Source organism: Nomascus leucogenys, chromosome 10 (genome assembly GCF_006542625.1).
Source record: "Nomascus leucogenys isolate Asia chromosome 10, Asia_NLE_v1, whole genome shotgun sequence".
NCBI lineage: Eukaryota > Metazoa > Chordata > Mammalia > Primates > Hylobatidae > Nomascus > Nomascus leucogenys.
The window spans coordinates 28,479,437-28,499,981 of NC_044390.1; the positions used below are offsets into that span (position 1 = coordinate 28,479,437).

The window sequence follows — 20,545 nt, forward strand, 5'->3', positions numbered from 1 at the left end:
GCAAGAATGCTTTCCAGACTCCTGCCACAGTATCAGGAGATGTCAATCACCGCTATGTGTTTTTGGACAGTACTTGGTGGACAGAGAACAAGGCAGCTATAATGAGTTTATCCTGGATTGGCCCCAGCATATAAAATAAAGCAATAATAATATTATAAGTCGGTTCTGTACGTTGTCATGCGGATATGTGCTCCCTGCCCTCTCCCCAAGAGGGCATTTGGCAATGTCCAGAGACTTTTTGATTGTCACAACGTCGGGGGCGGGGTGCAACTGGCATCTAGTGGGTGGAGGCCTCCTACAATGCACAGGACTGCCCCCTACAATAAAGAATTATCCAGCCCAAGATGTCAGTGGTGTGGAGGATGAGAAACTCTGGACCAGAGGAGGCAATAGCATTTATGGCATGAGTGGGTTTTGGTCACTGGCTTTTTTGAACTCCCCACTCCGCAAGCATCAATTCTCTGGGATCATTGCTTCTGGCAGGAGAGTCATGAGGAGGCCTAGAATATGAACCAGATAGAGATTGCATTGTTTATTTTCCTTTTCATCTAAAACAATAAATCATCCTGTAGCTTAGGCATTAGGTCCCTTCGGATGTCACGGTATCCTTGTGCTTTTCTGACATTAACACATAGAAACGCAGAACCCTGTGGTGGCCGGGGTTTCTGCCTGGGTTTAAGTTCCTTCCCCCTCAGCATCGCGTGCTGTGCCCTGGTGGAGGGGAAGAGCGAAACACTTTGGGAATGGGGCGTTTTCGTAACGTCATTTATTTAGTCTAGATGAGGAATTTTGCTCTTTAAGAACAAGAAAGTTGTGGATTCCCAGAAGCTGGAAATCGGACGAGAGAATATGCGTTAACTAGGAAGTTAATCAAGTTGAGTTTACTGACAAGGACAAGGCAAGGGGGGAGGTGGCGGAAAGCCCCGTTTGGCTGACTTTCTACTGCTGGAGCCTCCCGGCCAGTGACTGTCTCCGCGAAGACGGGGATCGGCGCTCGCGGTGGAGAGGTCCGACGCAGGGCGGCGGGGGCCACTTTCCAGTGGCGGGGACCGTCCCGCCTCCGGGCCTCCCTGGAGGGGAAGGAAGTCCCTCTCCAAGTCCCAGTGGCTTTTGGAACTGCCGGGTCCCAGTGGGAGGGAGCGGTCTCGGGACGTGGGAAGATGCCGGGCGGGCGGGAAGCTGCAGGAAGAGGCGGGCCTCCTGCCTTTTGTCTCCTGGTGGCTAGCCCGGAGCCAGGCCGAGGGCAGCCCGCCCGCTACACGGCCCAGCCCGGCAAGCGGCTCCGGGAATCCGGCGGGCGGGGCGGACACAGGCCACGCCCACAGAGCGCTCTTTAAAAGGCACCGGCGCGCGCTTAGCCCCGGATCTCCGACTCCCTGGACCCTCCCTCCAGCCCAGCCTCGCTAGCTCCGCCTGCTGTACGTGCTCCCGCCTCCGACTCAAGTGAGTAGGGGCGGTGGGGCGGTTCCGCGGCGCCGCCGCCAACCCCGGGGCGAGAGTTGCAGGGGGTTTCCACCGCCTCCCGGGATCGTGCTGCCGCCCGGCCGACGCGCCCCGGTCTCCTCCGACATCCCCATCCCAGCCCGCATTTGTGTCCCTGCCAGCCTCCTCACCCCTGCGCCCCAGATTTTCTCTCTCATCCCCCAAACACACCTGCCCTTGTCCCCGAGGCCGCCCAGGCCATGCCGTGGGATCCCAGGCCCGCGGGGCAGGTAAATAATCTTAGGTGACCTTTAATTTCTCCTTACTGGTTTCTCTGGGGGAGAGGCGGGTCGTGAGTTTCGCGTTTCTGCTAATCCGCCTCTTAGCAGCCGTGGGTCCCCTCGTCCAGCGGCAGGCTCTTTCTGGTGTGGGGGTCCGAGTCTCAGGGCCCCCTCTGCCCGGAGTGTGGTGAGCACCGAGGGCGACCTTACCGGATTCGGTCCCCTAGGGGTGGAATGGGGCTTCTACATCCCCCCGAGCCCAGGGTACTGCTCCTGCCGCCGTACCGGGCTCCTGGCATCCCCATTGTTTGGTGGTGTCTGCCCACCAAGCACCGAACCCGTCTGTGTTGAAGGAACAGCAGGGAAATGTCAATCGCTTACTCCTAGCTGTTTCCAGAACTTTCTACGATTCAGAAGAAGAATGCAAGAGCTTGGTTGTGAAATTATGCGACAGGTCCTGAGAATCACATTCTGGGTTCTCCACAGCCAGATTCAGGAGCTCCACGTAGGCACCCCCTGGGGGCGGGGGGCGGGCTTTCTAAACCGGCGGATCCCTTTCCCCCTTCTAAGCCAGGACATTTGTTAAACGATTTTTACTTAAATGGCTACCCAAAATGTTTAACCTGTTTTATTTGCAGTCTGCAAACCAAGCACATTTTCCCTTTATAAATGCTTTTCGATACAGAATTTTTTTTTTTTTTTTTTTTTTTTGGCGGGGGCGGTTAGTAATTTTTTAACCCGGGCAGTGAAAATCGTCGTATTTAATTCTTGACTTTTCCAATTAACCTGTTTTAAAACTCTACTTATAAAATGCCAAGAATTCAAATAGGACAGCCACAAAGTTGACTGTACTTTGACTCACGTTTTTCAAGAAAGAATTGTATGATAGATTTTGAAAGGGAGAATCTAACATAATTTCAGAACTGCATGCCAAGCTACAAAGGATGTTGTGAAGCACTAAGTGGTCTCCCCCAATACTCCTGGGGTCATCGCTCTCATCCATTGTCACTGATACTTTGTCAGTATTTCTCTGGGTCCTTTCTCCTCTGCACTGTAGTTTTCTTTGCTCTTTTGGTGCTGTGTTACCTTTGAGACCAGACCTGCATCACATGAGTCTTTGAAACTCACAGTGCTTGCTTGGGTGCCTTGGACAATTGACTGAAAGAAGGAAGGAGCGAATAAGGTTGTGATCATAGGGAACAAAAATATAATTTGACTCATACAATAGGTATTTGTTTGCAGATTTGATCGAAAGTTTGTATCATACATTTTTAATGCATTTCTCCAAATGTATTTAACAAATATTGATTGATACTGGTATATGCTAAGTACTGTGCTGAAAGCAGTACTTGCTGGAGGCCTGTCCTGATGAAATTGCAAAATCACTTGGATTTGGGGGAGATTGAATTTTATCCTGAAACAGCAAGAATGTTGGTATAGAGGGGACAGCAATAAATGAGGAGTTTTAGAAGCCTGAGTCCAGAGGCAACTCTGACACTAAATTGCTATAGTGATCTGGGTCTCTAATTTTTCTTCTTTGTCAAAAGTGAAGTAAATCAAATGAACCCCAAAAGGGAGCCCCCTATGGGAGGAGGAGGCCTGGCTGAAAAGGGCAGGAACAAAGCCAGGCAGGACCAAATTCACACCTCAACTCCAGTACCCATTGGTTTGATGCCCTTGGGCAAATTAACTTTACTCTTTGGCCTCAATACTTCATCATGTAAAATGGGTGTAGTGGCACATGCCTTGCAGGGTTGTCATAAGGCCTGTGGATACTTGTACAAAGCCCAGCCCAGCCTGGGAGTAGTTCCTTATAATTAGACAACGTTGTGCACTTGGTTGAATATATGTGGGAAAAGGCTATCAGTGAAAGTCTGTTTCAGGAGAGAGCTGGCTCACACCTGAATAGCGTTTCCTAGACCTTGCCTGGAGCCCAGCTTTCTTCTCTGTGCAGATGTTCACAGGTTTCCTCAAGGCACCTTACCCTGATTGCCAGCATGCCATCCCTTGGGTTCTGTTGGGTGGGGATCCCCAGACACCTGTAGGTCTTTGATTACCTAGGTGGGATTTCTAACTGTTTTTATATCATGGCACTCCTGTGAGGCCTCCAGACCCCTTCTCAAAATGACGTAACATAAAGTATGTGGTACCAAGTTCCCCAACCCCCAGAACTAAAAGGAATTGTGGCCTCTGGGTTAAGAATCCTGAATTAAGGGAATATTTCTTAGTCTGGATAGTGGAGAAGCTGGGCACAATTTCTTTTTTTTTTAATATTTTTTCCTCCTCAAATTCCTTTTTACCACAGGCACAATTTCTGATTGTTAAAAATTTTATTGTTGTAAGTCACAGACGAAGAACTAATAGAAGTATATGGTGAATGATCTGGAAAGGATATCGGGTTCCTTGCTTTTTTGTTTACAATCTCATTGTGCCAACAGTACTATTAATTGTCTTTGACTAATAAGAACAGACACCATGTAATACATTAGGGCCAAATTACTTCCCAATTCACTATAGGAAAGAGGGCTTCATGGTGATTTCACAGTACTTCCAAAGGAAAATAAGCAGAGAGGAATGAATCCTCATCCAGCACACAGTACAGGAACTACTCAGCTTAAGAAGAACCTGTGCCATAGCCACAGAGGTCAGTACTATATCTGTATTGCTACCAGTGGTTTAGTTTAGCAAAACATCAGTGAAATAATTTTGAATTGGAATTTTTTTGGTATTCATTTTTAAGTTGAATTGGTAATTTTATTTTGGTTTCACAGTTATGAGTCATTTAATAGCTCTATGCCTCAGTTTCCCCACTCATAAAATGAGAACAGTGGTAGTGCTTACTTTAGTTGTTATGAGGATTAAATGAGGTAATATAAACATAAGTAAAGCATATATTAAGCTTTATAGAAGTATTTGTAATTATTATTACCTGTCATGTGGCAGACACAATTCTAGGTGTTTTGCATATATTGTTTAATCTAAAAACTGCCTTATTGTATAAATAAGCATTGTCTGCATTTTTAAAATGAGAAAGCTAGCAGATCAAATGAACAACCTGTGATCATTGGGCAAATAAACAAGAGTCTCAGCATATATATATCTAGGTCTGATTCCATTAAAAAATCATGCAAATATTAAATTGTTTGAATAATTAAATAACTTGTAGTTTTGCACAGATTGTGGATTGCTATGGCAGATGCTGGGGATCAGGGTTACTGAGCTTATAGCATATATAGTTGCATTTTAATTACAATATAGGATTTGGCAGATAGTGATTCAAATCTGTATCCAATTTTGCTGCACTCTAACTGAAGACATGAGTGGTAGCAGAATACAGAAGGAGTAAGAATGGTGAGGCTGAGGTACACACAGGAGTGTTCACTAGATTAGAAGAGAGTTTTCCTTCAGTGGGGTTAGATTTAGCTTAGCAGAGAGAGGTAATAAAAAGCTTTTTGGTTGAAAGTAACAGTTTGGGTGTGAGAGTGGTGCACAGAGACCACTTACTGACTGCTAGTTGGATGGAGAGGAAGGTGTGTAATTTGTATGTGTAATTTGGTAACTCAAGGATTGAGAATTCTCAGATCATTTGAATAGTCTCAACCCTTAATGTTCTGTACACGTCAGATACGGGAGTTTTGAGGAAAGCTTATGGTTCTGGAATCAAAACATGAGCCTGATTTGTTTCTTTGGAGATCTGTGACCTCAGCAAGTCACCCAACTCATCAGTCCCCATCCTTTTTGGCACCAGGGACCAGTTTTGTTAAGACGGTTTTTTCATGGATGGTGGGAGGAGCTTTTGGGATGAAATTGTTCCACCTCAGATCATCAGGCATTAGATTCTCATAACGAGTGGGCACCTAGATCCCTCACCTGCACAATTCACAATAGCGTTCCAGCTCCTATGAGAATCTAATGCCTCTGCCGATCTGACAGGAAGCAGAGCTCAAGTGGTAATGCTCACTTACCCTCCACTCACCTCCTGCTGTGCAGCCTGGTTCCTAGCAGGCCACAGACTAGTAGCAAGTAGCCTGAACACAAAACACAGCCATCAGTCTGTGGCCTGGGGGTTGGGACCCTTGACCTAACTGACTGAACTTGGTATATTCAGGCCCCGAGTGCTCCTAAAAGGAAAAGGAAGTCCGCCCATTTGTGGAGTACAGGCTCTTTGCCAGGTACTTTACAAGCTTTATCTCATTAAATCTTTACAACCACCTATAAGATAGTTCTCATCCATTTCCAAGTTACCTCTGAGGAAGTTAAGGCTCAGAGGTTAAGGAAATTTGGCCAAGATCACATAGCTGATAACTAGCTTTGATAACCAGCTTGTGCCTGTCTGATTCTAAGCTCCGCACTGTTTCTTTTATATCTGGCATGTCTAAAAGGTGGCATGTGTACTGCGGTTTCCATGGTAAAAATAATTAATCACAGTTCCCTTGATTGTAGAACCTGGACTGAATTTCAGAATCTTTCTCAGCATAGTTCCAGGAATCCACTATCAGTGGATCTGCAAGGTGAAACTGTTTTGTCATGCCTGTGAAAGTAAATGGTGCAGACCTTCAAAAGCCCTTTTTGCATGGCTCTGTGTCATTTATTATATTGCTGTTATTTGTCCACATGTTTTTACCACCACAGTAGAACTCTGTGCAAAACGGGCCTTTCCTTACGACCCATTTATCCTCAGCCCCTAACCCAGTACATGGTTTATGACATATTGTTGAATTAATACATTGATATGAGAGCTTCATAAACAGTAAAGCGTTATACAGTGCTTATAAGCTGCCTCTAGCCTAGAAAAATTACTTGAGATACAGAAATGAAGTTAGCTGGATGGAAGGCAGGTAAGGCAGTTGCCTTGATGGGGAGGGTTTGGGGGATAAGGAAGGAATAGATATGTGAGATGGTAGGGCAAGATGAGTATTGATAACAAAGGTTAGAACATTGCTAAATATTGATACTATCATTTCAGTCCCTACTATGCAAGCGTTATCTCATCTATAACTCTATAAAGATGGTACTGTTCTTAACTCTCTAAAAAAGGTACTGTTGCCCTAAGTTTACGGATGAGAGAAATGACACTTCCTGGACTCCAAACGCGTGTTCTTACTTTGCCCTTACGCTGAACTGACTTAAAGGCCAGGTTGAGGATTTGGCTTCAGTAGGAGGAGCCAAATGGAGTATGGACCTGATCACTAAGACGTGAAGAGTTCATCCTTGGTTCAGTGGTATTCACTTCCGTAAGAGAAGTAGAGTAAGTAGGTAGTTGGGGTAACAGAAGAAAAAATTTGTAGAACAGGCATCAACTGAAAGCTTAATTTCCAATTAACTACAGCTGCCAAATCCTGGCCTTGCTAAAAAGTCATCATAACTGGGGACAGTGCTACTAACTTACATTCTTTAACAAGTGACTCCCCCTGGATGTGGCTCAAGATGAGACTGTATTTTATAATAAATTCTCCTTTAGGGGAAATTGGATTATAGTTAGGTTCTAGTGTAATAACAAGGCCCTACATGTAGTAATAAAATGTCGAAACTTCTGTAGGCATTTAGAATCTGGGTAAATATAGAATATAGACTAATTCAATCCAAACTTTTAGAGCAGATAACTTAAACTTTAAATGGTAACATATAGATTTGAATTTCATAGATTCAAGTCATTCTGACTCTAAAGTAAGACAGTAAATGCGGCACTAATGGTATGAGAATGGCCCAGGTAGTCAGCTCTTGATTATGATACGGCTCTGATGAGTGCAGGAACACAAGGGTTCTTGGTCCTGCCACTGGTTTAGATAAAACGACACGGACACATGTGGAGTGGTTTTAAGGAGCGGAGAGTTTAATAAGAAGGAAGAAGCTCCCCAGTACAGAGACAGAGGGAGGGGGGCTCCAAAGCCCAAAGAGGAGGTCCCTACCTGCCATGGATACCAGCCTGGTATATATGCAAAGACTGGAGGAGGCGATGTCTGATTTACACAGGGCTTAGGGAATTGGTTTGACCAGGCATGTCATTCATGTAGCCCAAGAAGAAGCTGGCCCTCACATCCTAGCTTTTTAACATGCAAATGCAGGGCGCCATGATGTTCCACACACATGGGGATATGTGGAAGCTGCCCTGTCACCAGGCATAGGTGGGCATTTGCATGGCCCACATGGCCTGCATTTGCATATCAAAGGTTGCCAGCCTGGCTCTAAGAGCCAGGGCTTTACAAGAAACTTTTCCGGAGATGCTTTAAAAAATGAAAACTTCCCAAGGACCCCTTTTCCTCTCTATCTGCCTAAAATAATTTCTTAATAACTCCTACCACAGTTATCTAGAGAATGAGGTAACTGTACCATAAGACGACTCAGACTTAGACTATATCAGTTTTTCCCCATGGGTGAGTCTTACGAATTTTGGGTGGTATCTTAGGCTAAGGAGAGGCAGCAAGGAGAAATTGCACATAGGTCTTCAGATATAAATCATGTTGTAACATGTAATACAGTGGATAAATCCCAGTGCTGGAACTCTTTCAGACATTGAAAAACAAGGAACAAGACTGAGAAACAGAATTTGCCCTATTTTATCAGATGTAAAGTGGGATTTTATTTTTGCTTTTACCATTCTGTAAATTAATGCCTAGGATTTGGGAAAGGCATGCAGCCCAGATTGCTTAGTGCAAATCCAGTTTGCTGTGATTAATGGCAGCTGTAGTGGAGTAGTGCGGCCAAAGGCTTGTAAGAAAAATGAAGACTTGCTTTTTTTTTTTTTTATGCACAGCAATGCCAAGAGTGACAGAAATGGAAGATCATCATACTTCTTCCAGCCAAATTCAGGAAATGTCCATTAGAGGTTCAGCCTAAAAGTGCAAATTTGAACTTCGTTTCTTTTTTTTTTTTTTTTGAGTCACAGTCTCGCTCTTTCACCCAGGCCGGACTGCAGTGGCGTTATCTCGGCTCACTGCAAGCTCCGCCTCCTGGGTTCACGCCATTCTCCTGCCTCAGCCTCCCGAGTAGCTGGGACTACAGGCACCCGCCACCGTGCCCATCTTATTTTTTATATTTTTAGTTGAGACAGGGTTTCACCGTGTTAGCCAGGATAGTCTCGATCTCCTGACCTCGTGATCTGCCCGCCTCGACCTTCCAAAGTGCTGGGATTACAGGCGTGAGCCACCGCGCCCAGCTTGAACTTCGTCTCTTTGATAGTCACCACCATATGTGGAACTGTTGCTTTACTTTGGAGTGCATTTTAATGTCCCCAAAAAAGAAGGTTTATAGTGACCAATCAGCTCAGTTTTTTCCTTACCTTGTTTGTTGCTCTGCAGCTATGTTCTAGATGCTGGTTGGTGGGTTTTCCTACTAGAGTACTGATAGCAGGCTGGATAGAGTGAGATGTCCCCTGTCTTCAAGCTGACAGCTACTGGATTCCTGCCAAGGCATTTGCTTACCTTATCTTGCCTTCACAGTGTTTCTGTGGGTAGAGAGAGCTACCTATCCCCATTTTCAGCTTGAGAAAATGAAGCCCAAGGTTGCGCGGCTGTTCTAACGGTGGAGTTAATCAAGGTGTGTTTAAACCAGTCAATCAGCTTACTCTCCCTCCTTCCATTATGAAATATTTCAGACATACAAAGTAGAGAACAATATAAGGAATATTCAACTATCACCATCCATTTTTTTTTTTTTTTTTTTTTTTGAGACAGGGTCATCTTGCTCTGTTGCCCAGGCTGGAGTGCAGTGATGCGATCATAGCTCACTGTAGCCTTGACATTCCCAACACAAGCAATCCTCCCACTTCAGCCTCCCAAGTAGCTGGGACCAGAGGTGTGTGCCACCATGCCTGGCTAATTTCTTTTTAAATTTGTTTTAAATATAGATAATATAGGGTCTCCCTAAATTACAAATTCCAAAGTGTTGGGTTTACAGGCATGAGCCACCACACCTGGCTCCCTAACCATCTTAAAAAAAAAAAATGTAAATCCAACTGAAGCTTTTTGAAGATGTTATGTTACATCATTTCCCTCTATCACAGAAAAGGTTATTCAGAAATCCTTAGGAAAGCCCTTAAACTGGATAGAACTACAATATTTTGATACATGCAAATACTCTTGTAGATGGTGTGGAGAATACAGAGATGTGGTCCCCACCCTCAAGGGACCAGCAACATTGCACAGTAAGTTGAATGCTGTGGAACTTTGATTAGGTATTTCCTGAAAAGCTGACACATTTATGTTTGGCTGGTGCAGTTAACTTAGAATAAGTAAGTTTAAAGAAACCCTGAATTACATAAAGAAAGGGAAGATATTCCTTCTTTCTTAAAAATCCAGGCTGTTCTTCAATGGTATGGAAGAGAATAACAAGGTTATTAGTTGGGTTTTCCTTTTAATGTATTTTTAAGTGTTATTCCAAGACAGCCTAGTCTAGCCTCAGTCATGATAGCAGTCTGGCTCCTTACTGGTGATTGCTGCAAAGTAAATATGTGTGAAAATGAAAAATACCAAGTTGGTATTAACAGTTCACTTTCTAATATGAGAAATGTTTCAATGATAGAAATGCCTCCACAACAACAAAGTATTTTAAGAACCAGTTGATACTTGGGATCCAATATAAGTAATTGTAGTGTCATTACCTGGAGGCCTGGATTTGGCCTTTGGTTCTGCAGGAATCATGAGGGAACTTCCAGCAGATGTCTGTTGCATCCATGAGCATTCAGAATACAGGTAACTTTGGAGGCAAGGGGCAAGGTCAGTTTCTCTGACTGTACTACAAACACGGGTCAGTGCAGGCTGTTGGAGCCAAGGCTTTATGTCTTAGGTTTTACAGCCAGGCTTATGTTTCACTCTGGATTTAAACAATGGAGTGCCTGTCTCCAGGGAGGAGAATAAAAGATTTATGCAGCTACAAAAGGAAAGCTTGTAAACGTGTCCTGTTGTTGCAAGATACTGATCCTATGTGGATGCCTTCACCGTAAGCCTGGTAACATTTGTGGACCCTTGGAATGACTTTGTTCCTGTCTGGTTAAGAGAAGTTGGCTTTTTGCAAATTCAGACTTACAGTTTAGTGATAACAAGCCATACCAGTCAGGGGCGTGTGTGTGTGTGTGTGTGTGTGTGTGTGTGTGTGTGTGTGTGTGTGTGTGTTGTTTGTTTTAAGGAACAAGAGCTCCAATTCCAAATGACTTAAGAAGGGAATTTATTGGCTCATAACTGAGGCATGCAGGATAAGATAAGGCACAGTTGATTGGCCATGACTGAGTCACATGCCCAGCCTTGGAGTTGGGGGTTGCTATGGTTTAAGTGTTTTTGTCCCCTCTGAGAATCATGTTAAAACTTAATTCCCAATGCAACAGCGTTAGGAGTTGGGCCTAATGGGAGATGTTTAGGTCATGAGGGATCCACTCTCTTGAATGGATTAGTACCACCATAAAAAGGCCTGGTGGGTGCGGGTTCACCCTCTTCTGCTCTTCTGCCATGTAAGGTACAGTGTTCCTGGCCTCCAGAGGATGCTGCATTGGAGGTACCATTTTGCAGCAGAGATGGGGCCCTTAGCAGACACTAAACCACCATACCTTGATCTTGGACTTCCCAGCCTTCAAATCTTTATATTCTCAGTCTGTTCTTTATAAATTACCTAGTCTCTGGTATACTGTTATAGCAACACGAAACAGACTAAGATAGGGGTAGAGTCAATACCATCTAAAACCAGTGCTTTTCAAATCATCTATGGTAAATGTATTAGTCTGTTATCACACTGCTAATAAAGACATACCTGAGACTGGGTAATTTATAAAGGAAAGAGGTTTAATTGACTGACAGTTCCATATGGTTGGGGAGACCTCACAATTATGGCAGAAGGTGAATGAGGAGCAAAGTCACCTCTCACATGGCAGCAGGCAAGAGAGCGCGTGCAGGGAAACTCCCCTTTATAAAACCATCAGATCTTGTGAGACTTATTCACTATCATGAGATCAGCACGCGCAAGACCCGCCCCAGAATTCAGTTACCTCCCACCAGGTCCCTCCCACAACACATGGGAATTATGGGAGCTACAATTCAAGATGAGATTTGAGTGGGGACACGGCCAAACCATATAAGTAAAGGACTGTTATTTTTAATTTCCAAGTACAGACTGATGACTCTGTTCAACAAGATGAGTTCACTGATCTTCTCTTAGTTTTTGTGGCACAAAAGTTTCTAAATGCTTACCTGAATTTTGTCTCAAATTGGTAACAAGAATAGTGGCCCATCCATCACCAGGAGACCACATTTTAATAAGCACTTCTCTAAACCACATGGTCTAAGAAAGAGATGGCTGCTTTCCCAGAAGACAGTCTAGGGAAGGTATCACCAGAAGAGAGGCAAGAGAATACTGAGTGCTGGAAAGTTCCCCACCACAGTGATCAACTCCATTTATCTTTCTTTTGGAAAGGCCTCATCTTTGTGTTCAGGAAATCGTCAGGTTCTGGATCACCTTAATGGGGTAGGATGAGAATTTCCCACATACCTTTTGATTTTAAGGATTGGAGACTTTAATCTTTTCTACTTAGCAGCACTCTGTTTCCCTTCTCTTTCTAGCCAGGTTTGGGTTAGTAAGAGGCCTCGGCCTTATTAGCCACCTATTTCCTAGAGAGGCAAGCAATCTATCTAAGGAGACCTAACAGGCAAGGGCTGCAAATGCCACTCTACAGAAGGAAGCTTGAAAAAGATGATGGGGAAAGAGGAATTAATCGCTTGTGTTTTTAGATACCACTCAGGGCAGGGCAGACATAACATGCCTTCTTAGCAGGACAACTTTCTATACTGGTTAAGGCATCTAAGGAAGCTGGCCATTCAGAACCAGGCTTTTTTTTTTTTTTTTTTTTTTTGTCAGAGTCTTGCTCTATCACCCAGGCTGGAGTGCAGTGGTACAATCTTGGCTCAATGCAACCTCCGCTTCCTGGTTCGAGCAATTCTCCTGCTTCAGCCTCCCAAGTAGCTGCGATTGCAGGCATCTGCCACCACACCCGGCTAATTTTTTTTTTTTTTTTTTTTTTTTTTAATTTAGTAGAGACGGGGTTTCGCTATGTTGGTCAGGCTGGTCTCAAACTCCTGACCTCAGGTGATCCACCCACCTTGGCCTCCCAAAGTGCTGGCATTACAGGCGTGAGCCACCATACCCGGCCAGAACCAGGCATTTAAAAGTGGTCGAGGCAGACCAATTTGTTGAGAAGGGAGATGAGAAAATGTTGGCCCTACATGACAGTGAGACATCCTAGGATCTGTACTTCCAGCTTGCCCTTTACAGCAGGCCATACTATTCAGAGGCTATTCCTGCATGCTCAGCGAACAGTTCAATTGGTAGGAAGGGAACTTGTAGCAGATTCTGGATGGCCTGACCGACTTGTCAAAGAGGAAAACCCAACTGCTGGCTGCACTAGTGGGCCTTGGGGTTAGTGAAGCATAGAAACTTAAGCCAGAGCCATCTGGATGGGCGTTTGTTGTGGTTACAGCAAAGGCTCTGTGCATGCGGTTGTACGAGTCACAGACACAGCTACTTATGCTATAATCGTGTAATTTCGGCAAACAAATATAAAACTTCTTGCAGGGCAACACACTTTCTTCCCTAGAAAGCATGTCATAGCTTATATATGTTAAACGTTAAGAATTTAGTGTTGTTACAATGAATTAAACATGTAATGAAAACCTCCACCCAAGGGTAAGATCTTCAGCTGGGTTTAAAAAAAATGTTTATTAAAAATGGGCAATTAGGGAGGGGGACAAGGCTTGCCTTTCCCCTCCCCATGCTTCTTTCTTAACTCCTGTGGATTCTAATGGCATAGCTTGTTTTGTGCCTGGTGACCTGTACTGTTGTATTGAATGCAGGTCCTTTGTCTGGCAAGAAAAAAAAAAATCTTGTGCACGACAAGCCAGTTTCCTAATGAAAGAGTTGTGATTTGGGAGAGGAGATGAGGTTATTTTGGAGGAACGCAGGCCTTTGAAAGATGTGGTTAGAGAGGTTCATAAAGAAACAAAAATCTGCAGCTGTCCCTGGGCTTAAACAGCCCTTAGGGAGCCATACGACCAGCACAGGGACATTCTAATGAATCCTTTATTCCTTCAGAATGCCTGTCTGGGGAGGTGGAAACAAGTGTGGGGCCTGTGGGAGGACCGTGTACCACGCAGAAGAGGTGCAGTGTGATGGCAGGAGCTTCCACCGCTGCTGCTTTCTCTGCAGTAAGTAGCTCCCCGTGCTCCACCTTTGACGGAATTTTATGTACAGAGCTTCAATATGCCTATTTAAGGAAAAATTGTGGTTTTGCCAACAAAGATCATTTTGAAAGCACGAATGGTTTTTACCTGTCTTCTTAGATGTTGTAAATGCCGAGCCTAGCAGTGAAGACAGGAGGGGTGGCTCAAGACACCCAGCCTCCCTTTGTGTCCCCATAGCTTTTGGCCTCCATTTTGGCCTTTATTTTGTTAACACATCTGCTTCCCCCACCTCACTGAGAGCTGGGTGTCACTTATGTGGTCTGGCATCTAGCACAGTTTCTGGCACATTACAAGGGCTTAGCTCCCATTTTTGAGTAAATGATTGCTCCTCATCCACCCCAGCTTTCTCTTTCTCAGGTTCCCTTTAATGACAACAAAGTCTTCGGTTTTAAAACTGTAGAGTAGCAACTTAAAGCACTTCATTAATCATCTTCTGATTTAATGACAGAATTTTCTTTAATGAATATGTCAGGTAAACCCACCCATATGGGTAGATGTTTGCCTTATCAATAGTATTGTACAGGGAAAATTCCTATAGAAAACCATAGGTTAAAAATTGGTTACATTGAGAAATAATCTTCAGGAAAAGACTTCTTTCTCAAATTTGAATTGTCCTTTTCCCTCATTGGAGCCAGCATTCAAGGTATCTGGACCTCTTTAATAGCATAACTGCTTTGCAGACAACCAGAAGCAGATAACAGAAAGTTGCAGTTACAAAAAAATAAAAATACTACATAGGAATGTTCACTATGTATGCGTTCCTCAGAAGACTTGGTTTAACCATTGCTTTTAGAAGTTACTTTTTTTAAAAAGGAATCTATTTTTCAGCAGGCTTGTAACCAAGAAAGTATGGAAACAGAATGCAAATACTTTAGAAATTGCTCTCAGTTTCATCTGTCTGGGTTAAGCCACAGTCTACACCATAATAACATGTGTGTATGCTGTTGACATTTGTTTTACTGAATGTCAAGTTCTTTACTGGTCATTTCTACTAATCCTTTCTAATATTTGTCTCTGCTGACTAAAGCCTTTTAAGGAAATAATTCAGAGTAGTTTGCAGACCTATGAGAATTTTACTGCAGAGAACAGGGATGAGGACTGGGGAAGAAAGGGGTGGTTATATAGTAACACTTTCATATACCTACACTTGTTTTGGTTCATACAGGTTTTTCAAAACAGTATTTAATTTATTCTGTCTGTTAAGGGTAGTTGTCCTTCAGCAGTGCATGGTGTTGGCTAACTATGGTTTAAGATATAGTTATCTTTAGGCAGATGTATTTCAGCACTTGAGCCTCAACAGTTAGATTCCAGAGTAGATGCCATTTCATTCTACCATAGAAGACTTTAGTCTAAGATAATAGAACCTTCAAAGTTTAACTCTATTTTAAACCAGCCAGCTAGTCCTGCTTCCCTCCCCTCCTCTTTGCTGTCCTTCCTTTTGTCCTCCTTCCTTTTTATTCAACCCTCCCCTTTTATTTTTCTTACTTTTAATTTTTATGGGTACATAGGAGGTATATATATTTATGGGGTACATGAGATGTTTTGCTACAGGCATACAATGTATATTAATCACATCATCTTAAATGAGGTATCTATTACCTCAAGCATTTATTATTTTTTTGTTACCAGCATTCCAGTTAATACTGTCTTATTTTTAAATGTACAATAAATGATTGTTGACAGTAATCATCCTGTTGTGCTATCAAATACTAGATCTTATTCATTCTATCTAACTATATTTTTACACCCATTAACTCTCCCCACTACCTTCCCGACACCCTACCCTTCCGAGCTTCTGGTAACCATCATTCTACTCTGCATTGTCATATAATTGTCTTTTAAATAAGGGGGGGAAATTCTGATCTTTGATTTCCAGCTGCCAGATTGTGTGCTACCAGTGAGTTTCCTCACAATTTACTTTTTTCTCAAGCTAAATTGAAGTTTTAGAAAGTGAAATAATGTCTGGATGAAACACGATGACATTTGGCAGTTTTATGAAGTGGGACACGTGGAAATGTCCTGTGGCAAGAGATCCATCAAGAAAGAATGCATTCTCCTTTGGGACAGAAGGGAAAACAAATGCAGACTTTAAAGCACTGGACGATTTTCAGACGGACTCATCACTGCTGGAGAAGCTGCTGGGGAGAGGAAAGGGTGATACTTCCCAGTCTAGACTAGTGATGAAAACTAGAATTCAGGATTTAGAACTATTATTATCCCAGGGGGTGCTTTTGGGGGAGGAAAGGCTACAGAGGCAAGTCCCCCAAGGCACTGAGCTTCCCTTCTGTTCTGTGTTAGGTTGTGATTTAACAGTACTTGGTTAAGAGAAGGCTGAAAAGATTAATAAGAGTGTTGAGGGTTGGGAGCAAGGTGGTGTTTTATTCCTTTTGTTTAAGTAATTTATAGCCACCTTTGAAACTTTTCTCCCTTAATATGATCTCCCAGAAAGGGAAATCATAGTAAGAGTTTGATCGGCACCATAGGAAAGGAAATAAAAAATAAACGAAACAAACTAAAAATAAAGCTTGAGGCTTCCGGATGTTATATTCTGATACATTTCTGAAGCAACTGTCATATCCATGGAGGAATGTAAATAATCCTCGAATGTAGCTGGCCAGTCCGGATGCTGTCTCATGGCTTTTGGGAAGCCACAGGATAAACCAGGAATGTGAGGGAGCCTCAGCCTTCACCATTTGTAGGCCATGTGTCTGTGCCACTATTGTTCTAAGGAAAAAGGCATCTTTGGAACATGTGTAAAGTCTAACTTTTTCCCCTGCAGTGGTTTGCAGGAAAAATTTAGATAGCACAACAGTGGCAATTCACGATGAAGAGATCTACTGCAAATCCTGCTACGGAAAGAAGTATGGGCCAAAAGGCTACGGTTACGGCCAGGGCGCTGGCACGCTTAACATGGACCGTGGCGAGAGGCTGGGCATCAAGCCAGAGAGGTGAGTTGGGAGACCTTTGGTTACCTTCAGAAATGAGTTGCAACAGTTAGTGCCGCTTGCTGAACAGGAACCTGGGAGTCTCCAGATTTTTAGTTGAAACTAAGCAAATAAAATGGGACTCTGATTTTCTAATGTAAACTAGTTCAAAATATTGAGTTTCGGACCTAACAAAGTTCTTATTAATAATTCCAGTGATTTCTACTTCTGGCTTTATAGCATTCCAAGCTGTATCAAGGAGTCATGTTCTCAAAAGCAAGTGATTTGTATTTACTTCCATTTCGCAGCACCTTGGAGACCGGATGTCATGAAATTAAATGGTAGAGAAATGTGCTGCGTGAATCATGAGAGGTGTTTCTCATGTGCAATGTAAGCAGTCAGTGAAAATTCCTCAGTCACTCCTTCTATGTAAACATTTTTCATCAAGAAATCATTTTTCTCTAACTTAACATTTTTTACTTAAAAATGGAAATTATTCCTTGTTTTTGATTCTTTGAGAGAGTAGTGTTAAACTTTAAAGGCTTTGTTGCCAACGTATCAAGGTGCTAAATTTGTTAAAGTTCACTTAGTATTTCATATTCAGGTTAAATAACTTATTTGTTTAGAATTCCCCCTACACACTTTTTTTTTTTTTTTTGTCACATAGTCTCACTCTGTCACCCAAGTTGGAGTGCACTGGCGTAATCTCGGCTCACTGCAACCTCTGCCTCCCAGTTCAAGTGATTCTCTTGTCTCAGCCTGCTGAGTAGCTGTGATTACAGGCGTGCACCACCACGCCTGGCTAATTTTTGTGTTTTTGGTAGAGGTGGGGTTTCACCATATTGGCCAGGCTGGTCTTGAACTCCTGGCCTCAAGTGATCCACTTACCTCGGCCTCCCAAAGTGCTAGGAAGACATTGTTTTTCCAGTAGGAAAAATTAACAGTTGTGGAGTGCTATCATTTTATCTGCTCAGCTAATTTATAAGGTTCTAAGAGGGCTTAAAAAAAAAAAAAAAAGTCTTCTCAAAGCCCGAGAGTGTTCTGCACATACTAGGTACACCTTACTGAATGGAAACAGTTCCTACTGATAGCAAGAAATATGGTTTACTCAGTGATCTGTAAATAGTGACAAAAATACCACCCTTACCAGAGAAAAATGAAAGATAAACAGATCGCATAGTAATAATCAAAATTTCTAAAATATTTTTCCATGAAGAAAGTTGGCTATTCACACTTTCCTTTATTCAAGGTATACTGGGAGGCTAAATAATCTATAAAACATGCTTAAATTTCTTAGTTACAGACCAAAGTTAACTTACCTATTTGTGGAATCTTTAAACTGCTTAATGGTGGTTTTTCCGACTCCTGTGAAGTAAAAGCTAGGTATGATTCCAGTGATATTATTCTGGAGTAAAAATATATGCTCTGGTAAGTTTTTATATACCATAACATAATTGCTTAGTGGAGAGGCCAACACTGAGGATTAAATGAATTCTGTTTAGACTCAGAGGGACAGATCTTTAAGTTTGGGTCCCTATCTGGTTTTTTGAAATAATAATGAGCCCATAGATAGGTTCAAGTAGTAACTCTGGCTGGCACCTGAGTCATTTCTTCTTTATTCCCTCCCCTGTGCTGGCCTGCAAAGGCCTCCAGCTTTGAGGCAGTGTAGCAGTTAAGTCCCAGAGTTCCATTGTTCCTGCCTTGTGTACCTAAAAGGGCCCTGTGGAAACTCTTGCCTACTTTTTTTTCCTCTTTTCACAAGTGTTCAGCCTCACAGGCCTACAACAAATCCAAACACTTCTAAATTTGCTCAGAAATACGGAGGTGCTGAGAAGTGTTCCAGATGTGGGGATTCTGTATATGCTGCCGAGAAGATAATTGGAGCTGGAAAGGTAAAGTGCTATTTCGAATTAATAACAGCAAATGACTCCTCTCTGCTCCCTTTCTCCCCTAACCCTTCCACATTTCTTGCTTGGGTGATGTCTTACAAATCAATATCTTATATGAAACTTTTCTTTAAATGCCCTTCCATCAGAATCATTAACTTCTTTGAAGTGATTCCCTTATTTGACAAGTCACTGTTCTGTTTAAAAGAACTTGTTTTCATAGGGGGCACTCCTGAAGGTTAAACTTTAAAAGGCCAGACTGTAAGGGAATCTCCAGGTTATTCAGTATAGTGAAAAAAGCAGGAATCCGAGTCAGGACACCTGATGCAAATTCAGTGTGTGGATTTGGAAAAGTTACCAGCTAACCTCTTTGAGCTGTGCGGTTCTTGGCCAGAAAGAAGACGGTCTCTTTAAAGGAGCAGACTGGGCTTGTGGTTAGGACTGAGGCTGCTCTTGGGGAAACAGCCTTTCTGTGGGTGATCAAGAGTGCAGATACTGAGGACTGGTTTCAGCCTTCTCATTGGCGCTGAACCACAGAAGTCAGGAGCTTGCTTTGGGGTGATCATCCTGAGCCACTTCTTGCCACACATCTAAATTGAACTGTAGGAAACAGGCCTCTCAAACATGCTGACACAGTCATCTCTTCCAGCCCTGGCACAAAAACTGTTTCCGATGTGCAAAGTGTGGGAAGAGTCTTGAATCAACAACTCTGACTGAGAAAGAAGGTGAAATCTATTGTAAAGGTAAAATTAATTTCAGTTACTGCTGTCCATATGAATATTCCACACTGGTTCTTGTTTAATGAAATGTCACCGGCATTTAAAAAAAAAAAAAAAAAAGGAGAAAAGGGTGCCACTATTTGAAAATAAAATATCCCAAGATGCTCATAGATGACAGAGAACCACAGTTAAGTTCCTGATCATTTAAAACTCCCCCCCTAGATAAAAACACCACAAATAGCCATCTTTTGCCTTCATGTCTTGAGCAAAGCGTAAGTATATGGAAGAAAATAGACAAATACATACCTGGCCTGGCCTGACTCATGCTTGCAACTCAGCAGGACCACGCTGAACACTATAGAGCCAGAATGTGTGGACTTGTCTTTACAGCTTTAAGATATTTAGTACATGACACATTTAACATCTTAAATAAGTTGAGCCCTTTTACACAGCAGTTTGTTTAATTTATGGGGGTTTGTTGAGTGCGTCTTAAGCAGTGCTAGCAAAGCTTAATGGACTTGAACTAACTATCCTTCCTCCCTTTTCCTTTGTAGGATGCTATGCAAAGAACTTTGGGCCCAAGGGATTTGGCTATGGCCAAGGAGCAGGGGCTCTTGTTCATGCCCAGTAAGATGTAAACCCTGAACTAAACATCACACACTTGAGAATCTCTTCATAATCTAGGCACAGATAATCTTTAACACTAAACTACTGTGAAATTCTACCAGCATTAAGTACTGTATATTGCCCTGTACTTGGATAGGCTGGCTAACTCGTAGGAAGAGAGCACTGTATGGTATCCTTTTGCTTTATTCACCAGCATTTTGGGGGAACATTTCTTTGACATTTTAAATAAAACTTCAGCTTGATTTGGGTGTTCATTGTCTTTTAATTAATCTTTTGGAGGAGATGCTCTGATTTCAGTTAGTGGAAAATCATTTGGGTCCCTACCTTTATTTGTTACCCCATTACCCAGCTGACTCACTAGGTTAATGTTTGCATTACAGCTGTTGAAAAGGATCCCTCTTTCAAGCAGGCAAGTGTGCCTTAAGAGTAAAGGTTGCAGGCTGGGCGCGATGGCTCACGCCTGTAATC

The 20,545-nt window shown here is 42.9% G+C and overlaps 1 protein-coding gene across 3 annotated transcripts; it reads left to right on the forward strand.

Moving 5' to 3' along the window:
- The first annotated feature begins 1,349 nt into the window (after positions 1-1,349).
- CSRP2 (cysteine and glycine rich protein 2) lies at positions 1,350-20,319 on the forward strand. 3 transcript variants are annotated; one of them, XM_003259575.4, is made up of 6 exons: positions 1,350-1,443; positions 13,773-13,885; positions 16,701-16,869; positions 18,608-18,737; positions 19,381-19,474; positions 20,005-20,319. In XM_003259575.4, the coding sequence occupies exons 2-6, from the start codon at positions 13,774-13,776 to the stop codon at positions 20,079-20,081; spliced, it is 582 nt and encodes a 193-aa protein (XP_003259623.1). In that variant the 5' UTR covers positions 1,350-1,443; position 13,773; the 3' UTR covers positions 20,082-20,319. The 3 variants fall into 3 exon arrangements, with proteins under 3 accessions (XP_003259623.1, XP_030675793.1, XP_030675792.1); XM_030819932.1 differs by lacking the exon at positions 1,350-1,443 and adding an exon at positions 1,512-1,712; XM_030819933.1 differs by lacking the exon at positions 13,773-13,885 and having other exon boundaries at positions 1,351-1,443.
- Positions 20,320-20,545: the final 226 nt, after the last annotated feature.